Below are 14,542 nucleotides of genomic sequence, written 5' to 3'. Positions count from 1 at the left end.
CCAGCAGATATTATCCTGCCCACATCACTTGGGTCTCTGTCTGACTCTGAGTAGTCAATGTCTGTCTTACTCATCAAAACCCTGAAATTTGAGAGCTCAAGATCCTAAGGACAAGGGTAAGCGCAGTGTGTCATAAACGCACCCCTTTGTGTCCACGATACGGCAGGCTGCATTGTCCCTATTAGAGAAGTTGTAATTTTGCCCCAACCTTACCTCAGCAGGGTGTGTTACAGACTGAGAATTGCTGTTTGAAAGTCCCTCCCCATTAATTCTGCATTTCCTTGCTTTTCTGGGTTTAAATCGGGTACACCTTCACAGGGCTGAAAGAGATTTGGCCACGCAACTGCCGTGGGCATTAATGGGAATTGTGTGACAAAAGTCCTGCACATATTCAGTGGTCTGTATATAGTCTCCTCTCCTAGCTATTTATGGATATATTGTTCATCACAGCTCAAAGAAGAATAATTATATGAACAACCAGTATCATTGCTGACTTTTTATGTATAGGTTCATCCTTTACCAGTTTCCTATGACTGATAGTTTCCAAGAGACTACAAGAGAATAGTTGGTTCCTGTTCTTTCTCCTCTATTTGTTTTTTTTTCCCCTTAGTAAGAAATATTCAGGGTGAGTTTGTGTGTGTGTGTTTAATAGCATTCATTCCCTAGAGAATAATCTCAGTCCTTGTTTTAGCCGGCCTCCTTCTGAGAGTGTGTTAAATCTGTAGCCAGGATCACAAGCAGCTCTGGGCAAATCACTGGGCTGTTATTAACCTGCCTCCATGGCAACTTCTGCTCACAAGCCTGAGGACAAAAAATGTTTTTATTCTGCTGAGCTGCACAAAAGATTCTAGTGATGTTTTAGACAAAATGGCCATTGAAAGCCAGATGCATTGATGTGTATTTGTAATGCCTGGTTTATATTTAAACTGTTTTACACTGCTGATGTGCTGGGGTGTATAGAGTACTAAAAATTGTATGGTATTATCTGTGTGCAAAGTAAAGACCGAGCAGAATTTGTGCCAAACAGATTTTTTTATTAACATGTTTTTAATAAACTTCCCAAACCATACTAAATACTACAACATTGTTTACAGGATATGCAGCTTCAGCAGTGGAATGTGTTATCAACTTAGTCTGCTTATTTCATATTTATTTACAAATTTGCCACTGCTTTTCAGTTGTATGGTAACTCACTGCCTACTGATTCAGAAATATAGCAGAGCACAAGGCAAACGGCATCTAGAAAGATCAAATTCTCCAGGCCATATTCTCAGCTGCTGTAGCCTGACATAGCTCAGTAGACCAGCTGAAGTTCTGGACCACCATGTTTAACGGAAATACTCGAGTACTAGCCTAGAAAGTTTGGTAAGAAAAAATCCTTAATTTTGTCTGAACTAATAGTAGTACAGTAAAAGCTTTGTTATCCCGCATGTTGGGGGAATGGTCAAAAATTCCAGTTAACTAAGAGTTACCAATGGAATACCAATTTTCAAAGAATTAGAATACAATAAAATGAATCAAGTAGAAAATAGTGTACAGTACAGGGTCATCGTTACCAACATCCATTATCATTGTAGATGTAGAAGGTGTAGGAGATTGGGCTGAATCTGTAATGACCCTATGACACACCATGGAAGCTGCTTTTTTAAATAAATCCCTGATATCAGCTTGTTTGCTTGTCTTCTGCCTCTTCTGCATAAAAACAGAGTGCAGAATGTGCAATTGCATAACCTCCTGGGCGGTATACTAGTCCCAGTTACTAGTCTGAAGATTTGTATTGGGAGATATCGGAAATGCCAGTTAATAGAGCTTTCTGGCTGATAAAGTGCCAGATAACACAGCTTTTACTGTATCTGGTTTTGAAAAGCTTTTCCTGGTTGTATTTTGGTAATTGTGGGTGTAAAAATAAAATAAAATAGAAAAAAGCCTCATACTATCAGGTTTCATTGATGTGAATGTAGGGTCTCCAAAAAGTACATTTTTTGTGTGTTACGGCAACACTGCAAACATTCTTTAATTGGGTCATATTAAAATAAGGATTTTGGGGGGTCTGGCAGTCTAACGCCTCAAACAGGGGGTGTATATTCTGCAAAGCTGATACCCTTTGATAGGAACAGCTGTGTATCAACTCCATCAAAAAAGCTGTTGACTGAACACGTGTGTACAGGCATACACGCTGCCACGTCTAGCATGGAAATACACCATTGACAGTATTTCCTTGTTTTGTTTAAAGCTAGGACTGGAAGTGTATGTTTGCCCAAGGACCAAAGGGAGTATGTATCCCAGTTATCCAGCTGGCCTAGAAGTAAAGGGTTGGTGGTTGCTGGGGCTCTGTTTTGTCTAATGTCTGGCTCGAAAGAGCACAGTAGCTTTACGGACTTGATCAAGTGGGATCTTGGCAGGGATCTGCCCATGACACAGTGAAGGCCACCAGGAGGATGGTGCTTCCTTTTCTCTTGTGGAGCAGAGTGCTGTAGGAGGTCTGAGCCATAAACACTGTTGTCTACTACAGACAAGAATTTGAAAGCTTTGGGGCATCCACTGCTGGCAGTTTGAATACAAGGGCTGTTGATGAAATGGTGTGATCTGCCTGAATGTGCGATCAAAAGAGATTGCCCCCCAAGTCCGGTGTATTTATTAATGCCTGGCAAACTAGGCTGCACAGCATGGAGTGCCCAGTCTACTGGAATGACCTAGATTTGTGAGTAACCTTTAGCCGTGGGTCTGTGTGGATTTAAGGGTTCTGCCAAGTTATTCTTCAGCCTTTTGACCCACAGAGCAGCTTTGATGTTGACTCTGAAGGAGGCCAGACATCCTACTGTCCAGCATGAAAGATGATGTTATAATAGCAACAGGTTAAGAGGAGAAATCAGACTAATGCAGTGCCAGAGTGATAAAATGAGGGGGCTGCAGTGCCTGGGTTCTCCGACCAATTAACATCCAAGAATCCTGTTTGAACAATGGAAAGGACTTGTGATTTATATTGTTCTTTCTAAACTTGATTTGTAAATTTGCCATATCACCGGTGATCGCCCTGCAAGATCTGTCATTCTGAAGTTTGCTTTAGCCTCGGACCTCGGTGATATGTACTATGGTTATTATATTTCTTCCCATTGAGCTTTCTTTATGCTTCCTTTCCTTCCCGCCACCCCATCAGGCTGAGCAGTACATCAAGCTGTCTGTATTCATTTTGTGGCATTCAAGGCACGAAGAGAGTTCCTTACTAAATGGATTCCAGCTGTGGACTTGACTGTAAAAGCTTCCCCAGCTGGCTTCCATATAATTAAATCTTGTATGCATTTACTGAAGTGGCATTTCATAAGACATCTAAGTAGCAATAGCTGTTTAAGCATGACAGGGGCATTTGGTAAGAGATCGTTAAAACAAAGAGTTTTACATTGATAAAATGGTGAGAGGGTTTTCTGTCATTGTACGCACATTACTTCCTAATGCCCCCTAGACGAGCCTGTTGCAAAACTCATTCATTACTTGGAAGATCAGGATGTTAGAAAAAATCCTGCTTCCTTTAGTAGGCCTAGATCTGCTGATCTTTTCTTGGAATTTGAGACAGAAGTTATGATGTATGCACCACCCAATTGTCTCCATAAATTTTAAATGGTTAATGATTCATTTTGTATCATATATTGGAAGAAACAGGCTGTTTCTGTTATATTCAACACCGGTAGTTCCATTGAGCAGTATCCTAATGGTTTATACTTTGCACAATTGTATACCACATACACTAATGATGAATGCTTAGCCAGTGTAATGCTATCACCCTGAAGCAATGAATTGGTATAGATTGCCATTACCATTATAACACACTTACAGCTCTGTTTGTTTCCAATTCACATTACTCAGTCCTGCAAGAAAATGGATTTTCAAGCAGTGCCATCAGGAGGACTCCGATAGTTGCAACTGAGTTTACCTTGTCAGAATGTCTCTGATTCTGTGGTAGCCTTCATCCAGATGACACAGTACATCCAGTATTTTTCTATTAAATTGGAGACAAAACTATGCACTATGCTTTCTGAATAGTACACTTTAGAGCTCACTATTCCTTTTGAAAAGGAAACTTCAGTCTCAGTTTATTTGCCAAACATCCACTTGAACTTTTCCCCTTTCTATTTAAATCTATTTTTTCCTTTTAAAGCCTATTCTCTTATTCCAAATATTCTCCATGTTGCCACTTCTCAGCCCCATTGGCTTTTATCTAGCTAAACTAGTTTATAGAATAGCTTTATATAATTTTGTTTTCAGGACATATATTAACCTTTCATAAAAACACAGTCCTTGGACATAGTGTGTAGCAGCCGGATTTTGAAGACTCTGGAGTATAGAACTCCTTCATTCAGTAGAAGTATAAAATACATTTTCATCTTTTCCCAAATGCTTTCGCTTTCTTGACTTGCTTAACGAGCATGGCAGTAGTGTAACTGACACTTCATGTTGTTGTTACAAATAGTTTTTAAATGCAGTGTATTATATGAGAGCAGTCAGATCAGAGGGACTCAACCAAATGGATTTTTGTTTTTCGGTTGATGAGCTAACTCACCAGTGACCTCTTCTTGATCTTCTAAAGATATGAGAATTCAACCCATTTCCACTTGTGTATGTTGAGTTCACACAGACAAAGCTGAGGGTCATTGCTCTAGAGCAGGAATTGTCGTCGTCTTGCATCATCTGTTAGCTTTCCACATATCACTTTGCCAAATTATTTTTTTTTAATTTAGAGCCAGCCCCCACCAGTTGTACTAAATGAAAAGTGAATGATGTTCTCCTCATAATTTGCTGTTGTGCTTAATAATGTTTCCTTTGTTTCATCTTTTCTGCTTAGGTTGCTTTGAATGTTGCATTAAGTGCTTGGGAGGAGTTCCATATGCTTCACTTGTGGCAACCATTCTCTGCTTTTCTGGGGTAGCATTGTTTTGTGGCTGTGGTCATGTGGCTCTCACTGGAACCGTATCTATCCTTGAACAACACTTCTCCACAAACTCCAGTGACCATGCTTTGCTGAGTGAAGTGTAAGTATGCCCCTCTTCCATTACTTCCTGAAAGAATTCCAGCAAAACACCCCATAATGCAAAACACAACTGAGATTAGAAATGGATCCAAACTCGAATGCCAAACTCCGAGGCTTAGGCTCTTTTCTCTAAATATACACATTGCACAGTGTCTAGTGTTATCACTTCCATGCATGGAGATTCAGCATATAGTTTCAGCCTGAATGACTTCTTATGCCAGACAAAACAGGAAGAACAGGTGTAAAATCCTAATGAGAACACAGTGTGTCTCCTCTAACAGCTGGATCTGAATCAAATACAAAATGTCAGCTGTTTCCAGCTGATGGGAGGGCCCTAAAAATGTAAAGGAGCAGCCTGTAGGAAACCAAATCAGCACTGGTGCAGAGCTACGTGTGTCATCTCTAGTAACTGATTACGGGGAAGGCAAACGAGAGGGACACTCACTCCTGTGAAGTGAGTCAGCCAGCTATGTTGGGACAGCCTTGCTGCGCTCTCCTTCCTTCATTCTGCACATGCTACAGAGCTGCACTAGTCAGAGGCACAGGGCAGGACTGAGCCCTGTAGAATTTCAACTACATGAGCAATGCCCCCAGGACAGGAGCAGGTTGTGAGGAGGGAAATGCACTACTGTGTACAGAGTGCCCAAGAGCTTTGATTTGAGGCTGGAGAATCCTACTAGCAGTGGGATCACGTCCTGTGTTTCCTGGCCTAGCAAGGGATGGGAGCACTGCATGCTCAGCTGTTGGAAGTAGGCAGGTAGAGCCCTTGTAACTATGCTTAGCTGCCCTCTTCTGCCAAGCCATTTCTTCTAGCCCGCAGCACGAGGCCATTGGTGTAGAGGGATTAAGAGGTGTGTTGGGTAGGATCCTGGTACGCTCCCCTGGTCATTTTTTACTTTAAGGCACATGGACTCTCGGAATTTCCCTGTCATCTTCCCCTTCGTCTTGACAGCTCTCCCTGTACTTCATTTTATGAGCTACTGCTGGATCCCATTTATCGAGAAATAAAGCTTTTCTCCTCCAGTCTTGTTCACCCGGCCCTTGATTGTCTGGTGACAATTTACCCTAGGTCAAGGGCTTATCTAATAGTATCTAAAAATCCTTTGACAAGGTGCTAGTATATTATGCATGCTATACACATGTATAGAGCCCTACACGGATACAAAATTTGTATCCGCATCTGATCCACGATTCACAGAAATGCTCCATGGATTTCCAGGGCTCTATAAAGGCAGCAGAACCATAGCATGTATGGCGATGGCATGTAGCGTCACTAGCTGTGCTTCAGCAACTGAGGGCTGGTCTACACTGCGGGGGAGGATCCATCTAAGATATGCAACTTCAGCTATGCTGTTTGTGTAGCTGAAGTCAAAGTATCTTAGTTCAACTTACCTGGCCATCCTCATGGCGGCGAGTCGATTTCTGCAGCTCCCCCATCGACGCTGCTTACTCCTCCTGCCGAGGTGGAGTACGGGCATCGATTCATGGATTGATTATCGCGTCTAGATGAGAAGCGATAAATCGATCCCCAGTAGATTGATTACTATCCCCTGATCTGGTGGGTAGTATAGATGTACGCTGAGTGTAACAAAGACTAATGTGCAAAGTAATGGGATTCATTTGTTTAACTGAGGAGGAAATCCAACTGATAGAGAGAAAGCTTTGCAAGAACTCTTGATAGCAACACATGGGAGAGAGCTGTTGTGACCAACTATCTATCAACGCAACATCAGCAACCAGGGTTACAGTGGCACTGTTTCAGGGAAAGAAGCAATTGGTACTTGAATTCCTATGGCCACAAAGCTGTGTGGAAGCCTAATGAGAAATGCCAAGGGTTAATGGAAACAGACAAATCTAGTTGGAGGGGTTTAAAAGTACCTGCAGATATTTTTTAGTAGGTTAGCACTCATGGCTTATATTTTTAACCATACTTGATATTCTTGTACCTTTGCTATGAAACTATGGATTCACTCCTGTGCTGAACAATTTGTTAAAATTGAGTGATGCTCATTCACATGTTCTCAGGAAAATCTCACATCGTTTTCATGCACTGTGAAATATGTATGCAGATGAATTTGGGTAGGAGGCGTAAGAGAGGTGTGAATTTTGGAGCTGATGATGCTGTCTCTTTACAGGCAACATAGCCCTTAAGAGTGAGCACAGAGCTAGGTGGCCAGAATATCCAAATTCTTTTCCAGCCTTTGCCACTTCAAGCTCCTACATATGTACCATAGTGCAAACATTAAGTTAAGGGTCACAACACCTTATGAAGTACAGAAATATCTCCATTTTGCAGGCATGGAACTGATGCGCAAAGATCATTACTATCCTAAAGTGTAAGAAGCAAGATTAAAATCCAGATCTCTTGACTCCCAGGCAGGCCCTAGACCATTGTCCCTCTGGTGCACATCAGTTTCCCATGTCAGTTTCCACATCTGTAAAATGAGCATCATAAAGCTGGGACACACACCCTTGACCCTCTTTTTTTAAAACAGAACCACAATATTTGAATAGATACTTGGCAGAATGAATTTGCTCATGCTGATTTTCTTGCCATGCAGGTTGAAGCCTAGAGGGGGAGGCATAGCTCATTGGTTTGCGCATTGGCCTGCTAAACCCAGGGTGTGAGCTCAATCCTTGAGGGGGCCACTTAGGGATCTGGGGCAAAAATCAGTACTTGGTCCTGCTAGTGAAGGCAGGGAGCTGGACTCAATGACCTTTCAAGGTCCCTTCCAGTTCTAGGAGATTGTATTAAAATTAATGGAGATATCCTATCAGGTAAGACTGCTTTGTTTTAACATGACTCCAAGTCTGACTAACTTTTATTTCCTCTTCTATTTTAGCATACAGCTAATGCAGTATGTAATCTATGGCATTGCATCATTTTTTTTCTTATATGGAATAATCCTTTTGGCGGAAGGTTTTTATACAACAAGTGCTGTGAAGGAACTGCATGGTGAGTTCAAAACAACAGCCTGTGGCCGATGCATCAGTGGAATGGTAAGTACAGTACTGCAGCCGTCACCCAGCTACCCAAAGGAAGAATAGCAGCTGCCTTTTAATATTTTCTTCACATTAGTGAAGATCTAGCTTAGTTTGACTCTGGTGCTGTTTCACCAGAATGTTTTTGCCCAGTTAAACTTTTCATACCCCCACAAAGAGAGGTATTCAGGATTGTGCACTGAGACCCATCTTGTCTTTGCACTTAGGGGAAGCTCAGCTGGATCCAAACTTTGCAGAATGAGTTATTTAGGTACTTACATGTTCTAACCTCAACTTCATGGCTGTAGATTGTAAATTTTGTAATGCTCAACCCAGGTGCTAAGTGCATTTGGGCCTTAAAGAGTTGTGATGCTTGGAGTTGGCATTAGAGCCGTAGTCCCCAGACTGTGGGGCATGTCTCCCTAGGGGGGCACGGAGGAATGTTCAGGGGGATTCAGGGAGGGTGGGGATGGAGCGCCACCCCAACCCACTCTGCCCTCAGCCCCAGCTTCGGCTCCCAATCGCAGCTCTGGCCTCAGCTCCAGCCCTGCTCCCAGACGGCCTGGACAGGTTCCATTACAGGTAAAGAGGAGCATGACAGAAGAAGTTTGGGAACCACGGCATTAGAGACTCTTAGAGTTGGGACTACAAAACTCTGAGTAGAGTTTATGCAGGATTATTTTAAAAAATAGTAAATATTTACATTTCTATAGCACATTCCACAAAGTCCTTCAAATATCAATGAATCAAGCTTCACAAAACCCCTGGAAGCTAGACAAGTATTACTGTCCCATTTTTACAGACGAGAAACCAAGGCATAGAGAGAAAGCAACTGTCTCAAGATTGCAGGAGGAGCCTTCAATACAGATGAAATATTTAAAACCTTTAAAAAGTTCCAAATGGTTTTCCCATCAGTACACTTTAAAAAAAAAAAAAAAAAGTAAAACTTCAAAATCTTGCTCACAGCTCCTTCATGGTTGTACTCTTTAGGAACAGAGACACAATGTTTTTGAGACAGGATTTGAAAACTGTCTGAAAATTTGAATTCAAAGCTGATAGTTATGAAGAAAGCAAAGGAATATGGCTGGGATCACGCAGGAGGAAGTGTGGGTGAAAATAGGCTTTTGGTGTGATTATATTGCATTTTAATAATTAAAACATATTGCCGATAAATTTAGAGTTTTTTTCAGCCAAGAAAAATACAAAGGGAATAGCATGTTTGTATTGAACAAAGAGAGTAATTTTTCAACTGTATTATTTAATACGCTTTTCAAAAACCTAATATTAAATTAAGTCAATTAAGTAATTTTTGAAGCATTTTATTTTCTGGCAAGTGTGACATTAAAAAGATGACAACTGAATTATATTTAAGGCTTTATTTTCCAACGGTCAGGAATACAAAAATGCCTATACATTTGCACATCTCACTTTGAGTGCATAATTACTTGTGCAATTTAGTTAACTGCAATAACAAAAATGGCTATTCATCTCCTTATGCATATACCTATGTTGCATGCAACTGTGATAAATGCATGTTCAAATGAAGCGCAAAAACAGTTTTCCATGACTTTTTGAAAAATCTGATCACTCTTCTGCAGTAGAAATTGCAACAAATATGCTACATGAAGCATCATAAAATGTGGGAATTTAGAAGTGACAAGTAAGAGCTCTAAGATACATTAACAATTAAAATGATGTTACTAATTGAACATAAAAAGGGAAATGTCTGTGTAACATTACAGATCTAGGCAATCACAACTTGTAGGTAATTGTTGCCAGTGCAGCCAGCTCCCTCTTCCCATGCTGCTGATTCAGTTCTAGCAGGTATATTAGATTTCCAAGCTTCCAGAATGATTGTTGGATGCCAGTGCTATAAAGATGAGTCATATCACATCATCATTAAGGCTGCATTTTTCCTGGCCATCATAGGTGTCAAGGATTCCATAATATTCATGTTGTGGTTTTAAAAAAAAGCTGCCAGCCCCTCTTTCTCCCCCCCTCCCACCCCAAACCATCATATCCTTACTGAAGTCAATGGGAATACTTCTGGAGTGAAGTACTGTTTAGTATGAATAAAGAGTCTGGCCCTATAGAAATAAACACCCATAACCTTTAGGCCTTTTGCAAGCACCTGCCCTCCCCCCCGCCCAAGTTCTCTGCCTCTTTGTTCCACTGCAAAATCCATCCCACCAATCAACCCTGGGTTATCCCATCTCTCTTTGCCTTGCTCCCATGCTGCTTAGTGTCTCTGGACAAAGTCCCATGACCATGTGGACTTTCTCCACTACAAATTTGCTCTGTCTTTCAGCTCTCCCATCTGCCTGACTGAGCAATACTCTTCTCCCTCAGTGACTCCCCCTCAACCCCAACCCTCCTTCCTCTTAACTTTCTTTTGGATCACTCTTTTCCTCATTAAACTAACCCATAGAGCCACTCAGACGCTACTGTCCTTCAGATCCATTTCTACGGTGATGCTCATGGAGAACTGCCCCCGACAATGGCCTAGTAGAGGGCCATGGAGATTCTGATGGCTAGTTTATTTATATTTTGTAGTTTAAAAAAAAACACCTTTTTTGATTTGGAAGCATTGAGTGGTGCACGTAGCTGGTCTGTGTACCCACAGGTTACCATCGCTCTTAGCTTTGTCTTCCTTCCCAAGGCCTCCATTTGTTTGTCACACCCTCTTGATTGCCTTGTCTCACACTAGATTGTAAGCTCTTCAGGCCAGGGGCTGTCTTTCTATACTGTTTGTACAGTGGCTAACGCTACTGGTCCCAAGTCCCAACTGGAAGATTGGGCACTACTGAAATACTAATGCTAAAGTGGACAACTGTGATAGTAAATAGTCTGGAACCAGTTTCACTGAAGCTGAGTTCTGCCAAGTTAAACACTGAGCTGGACAGGAGGCCAGTACAGCTGGAGAGGCCAAAGCCGTTACATTTCAGTAACAGCTTTAATTCCTCCAAGGCTGCTGAGGTTGAGGTAGGCTGGATTTACAAAAGTCTGCCCTGGCATCACAATCTCGCATCTATTTATGGTCATTGCTGCCAAAGCAAAATTTGGCTAGATGCTAAAATGGGAAAAAAGATAATTTTACGTACAAAAAAATGCCCATGTGAGATGCTCCCCTGGGGTCCTGAGATACCTTGCCACTACATATCCTTAGTGTGAAGCAATCTTCTTTATGCCTACTGTGGTTCAGCTCCCTGAAACCAACAGCCTCTGTCCACCAAGCACTTACTTTCAGGTCTCACCACAGACCTTGCCATCAGGGGCGGTTCTAGGATTTCCGCCGCCCCAAGCACGGCAGCACGCCGCGGGGGGTGCTCTAGCGGTCGCCAGTCCTGCAGCTCCAGTGGACCTCCCGCAGATGTGCCTGTGGAGGGTCCGCTGGCCCCGCGGCTCCAGTGGACCTCCCGCAGGCACGTCTGCGGATGCTCCACCGGAGCCGCAGGACCAGCAGCCCCTCCGCAGGCATGCCTGCGGGAGGTCCACCGGAGCCGCCTGCCACCCTCCCGCTGGGACACCGCCCCAAGCGCGCACTTGGCGCGCTGGGGTCTGGAGCCGGCCCTGCTTGCCATCCCTGTGCAGGTTAGTGCTAAGTACACACCAAACCCCGAGTCCTCCTTGAGCATCCAGCCCCATCACTAGCCACTTAGGTAATTACCAGGCAAGCTGTCCCCAAAGAGATGGTGTACACACTGAGTGGCGCAATTCAGGATCAGGTCCTTTATAACAAACCAGCATTAAAATCTACTTACCATAAATACAAATATGTTTATTTACAAAGATTAAGATTTAAGAGATAGTGAGCAAGGATAATGAGAACAAGTTCTATCTAAACAGTCTAAACTTAACTAACAGGCTTAAATCCTTGTCTAAAGCAGTTTCTCACATAAAACAACCTCGCACTGTCACTAGCCCACGTGGCCAGGACCCAATTTTCATGAATGAAAGAAGTGCGGTCCTATTAGCTTCCTCAGTGAAGGATGACCAAATGTCTTTTTGCTTCTTATATTTCCCCAAACTCATTGTTTTCTCCCCCAAAGACAGGATGAGTCCTGTGGTTTCTTTCCAGGGATGCTGGCTCTAAGGTGTCTTCCTATGCTCCTGTTTGTTTCACATCCCACTTTGACCTGTTTTTCCTGTTGACTTTCACAGGGGTTTCCATTGAGTTGGCTTTAGAATGCTTAATCTACGTAGGAATCTAGGCAGAAATCTGAAAATACGTCCCTTTGTCTGGCAAAACCAGTTTTTCACCTCTGCTAGTGCCTCCTTAATATAAACTAGGAGGACATATTTTCAGTACCTAGATATAACTTTTACAATATAATTGGTACATATGTTTCAATGAAGCTACAGATACAGTATTTGTGCCTTCTAAATGTATTATTTATATGTATCATGGTAGTGAACAGAGGTCTCAACCAGAACCAGGGCTTCACTGGGCTAGGCACTAAATATGCACAAAAGTAAAAAAACAACACCCCCTATCTTCCCCCCCCCCCCAAAAAAAAAACCCAGTTCCTGCCCTGCAGTGATCACCACGTAAATAGACAACAAAGAAAATGGGAGAAAAGAAGCATTACTTTCCTCTTACACATGGGGAACTGAGGCACTGAGATTGTGATTTGCCCAAAGTCACGCAGGAAGTCTGCGGTAGAGCGTGGATCTGAATCAGATCTCCAGAAGCCCAGACCACTGTGTTAACCACACCTCTCTAATGATGCTCTCTACATGCTCTCTAAAGCAAAATTTAGTCTGGCAAACAATTCAGAACATAAAATAATATTAGGAGTCTTTCCAAAGCCAAAATCAAGTGTAGTATCTGTTTAATATCTCAGACATCCTCTGCAATGATATTAAACCCTGCCAAAGGAGGGATTCTAGATTTTTCATCTCATGTCTGTGATCTTTCGTCTTGTTAATTTAAAACATTTTAAAACAGCTTGTCTTAGTTGATATACCCCTGCTAGCTGTTAGGGTTTCTGGTGTCTCATTTTAGGAACCCAGATTAATTTTTCAGGAGACAAAAATGGGTTTTCTTAAATTTATGTTCAGAATTGACCCCACTGTATCTCCAGAGAGATGTGCATGGTTTGATTCCCCTGCATAGTGTACAGCTGGCAAGAATTAGAGAATTTCTTGTATATCTGGTATATAATTAATTTTTTAAAATCTTATTTGATTTGTTGGCATTTACTGGTTTTAACTTAAAATCAGAATTCCTGTTTCAGTTTACAATTCTTCTAACTGTGATTAATAAACTGCTCTTTCAGAAGACCAAGCTGTTTACTCAAGCAGACAGATTAAAAATGGAGCATTTGAGTCTTACATTTTCAGTACTGCCTTTGAGCTAAGTATTTGTTTAAAGAAAACTGCAAGCGAGAAATGCTGGCCTGGTCATTTTCCTACTGCCCAAAAGACCCTATTTACAAGGAAAAAATTGTATGGCAACTGGCTTTTAATGTTTAACTTCCTGAAAATGACTTGTAGGAGCTTATTTAAAATATAGATACCCCTCTCCCCGGAGAGAGCATATTCATTCTGTTCCCTTCAGAGAGTTAAACTTGAAATGTGTTTTCTCTGCCCAGTTTGTTTTCCTCACATATGTGCTTGGAGTGGCCTGGCTTGGGGTCTTTGGCTTTTCTGCTGTGCCTGTCTTTATGTTCTATAACATATGGTCAACTTGTGAAGTCATCAAATCACTCCAGACAAATATGACAGCTTCAGGGGACCAGATCTGCGTGGATGTCAGGCAATACGGTACTTATTTTAATCCTGATTAAATTCTTTATCCTCTTTCCTTGTCCTATCTTCAGTGGTTTGTCTGTCTTATCAGATGAACCAAAAAGCAGAGTATGGTATCTCTGAAAATGCCATTACTTTTCCACTTCATGCAGTTCTTACTAACCTCCTTCCCGATGCATTCAGTTTAACTGAACAGGAAAGTCATGTATCTCAACTGATTTTGTAACTGTTACCCATATTATTGTATCAGGTTTAAATATAAAACAATCTCAAAATAAAATGCTTAGGAACAAAGTGGATACAAATTGATATTTTTTAAAATATAAAAAAATTGAATTTATATTTATTTTTTTCCTTTTAAACAGATTTTTGAAATTGACAACCTATTTTAAGGCCTAAGCTCACAATAATCTGTTAAAATAATTTAAATAATAAAATGCTGCAACAATGAGCTATCCTCAAATTAATTAATTAATTGGAAGGGTGCTGCTTTTTTCACTATATACAGGATCAGGCAGAAAATATTTAACTTTCGAGGTCAACTCAAGCTTTGTAAATGTTACATTAAAATAATACATTAAGTAAGCATCTGTATTATTTTCAGCCTCTACCGTGGGGTGACTAAGTCCAGTTTGTTGTGCAGAAAAGCTTTTGGCTTATTTATTTTTGGTTTCAGTTTAGCTAGCAGGTTCAGAGAGAATATTGTTTTCATTTGGACTAGTTCATTCAAACTTGATAAACCCACTGGTAGTTGAAAGCAGATCAACTTGTTTTCCTCTACCAATC

At 41.4% G+C, this 14,542-nt stretch overlaps 1 protein-coding gene across 6 annotated transcripts in view; it reads left to right on the top strand.

Annotated features, from left to right (window-relative positions):
• GPM6B (glycoprotein M6B) overlaps positions 1 to 14,542 on the top strand; it is a 134,971-nt gene that overhangs the window by 113,316 nt on the left and 7,113 nt on the right. For all 6 annotated transcript variants that reach the window (XR_005586031.1, XR_005586045.1, XM_039493849.1 and 3 more), the window contains 3 exons: positions 4,838 to 5,024; positions 7,867 to 8,023; positions 13,600 to 13,771. Coding sequence is in view for 4 of the 6 variants with exons in the window: in XM_039493849.1 (XP_039349783.1) it covers positions 4,838 to 5,024; positions 7,867 to 8,023; positions 13,600 to 13,771 (516 nt within the window). In the remaining 2 variants the exon portion in view is untranslated. The remainder of the gene's footprint in view (positions 1 to 4,837; positions 5,025 to 7,866; positions 8,024 to 13,599; positions 13,772 to 14,542) is intronic.

This window comes from Mauremys reevesii, linkage group 1 (genome assembly GCF_016161935.1).
Source record: "Mauremys reevesii isolate NIE-2019 linkage group 1, ASM1616193v1, whole genome shotgun sequence".
Taxonomy (NCBI): Eukaryota; Metazoa; Chordata; order Testudines; family Geoemydidae; genus Mauremys; species Mauremys reevesii.
The sequence above is the reverse complement of the archived record's forward strand: the minus strand, read 5'-3'. Positions and strand labels throughout refer to the sequence as shown.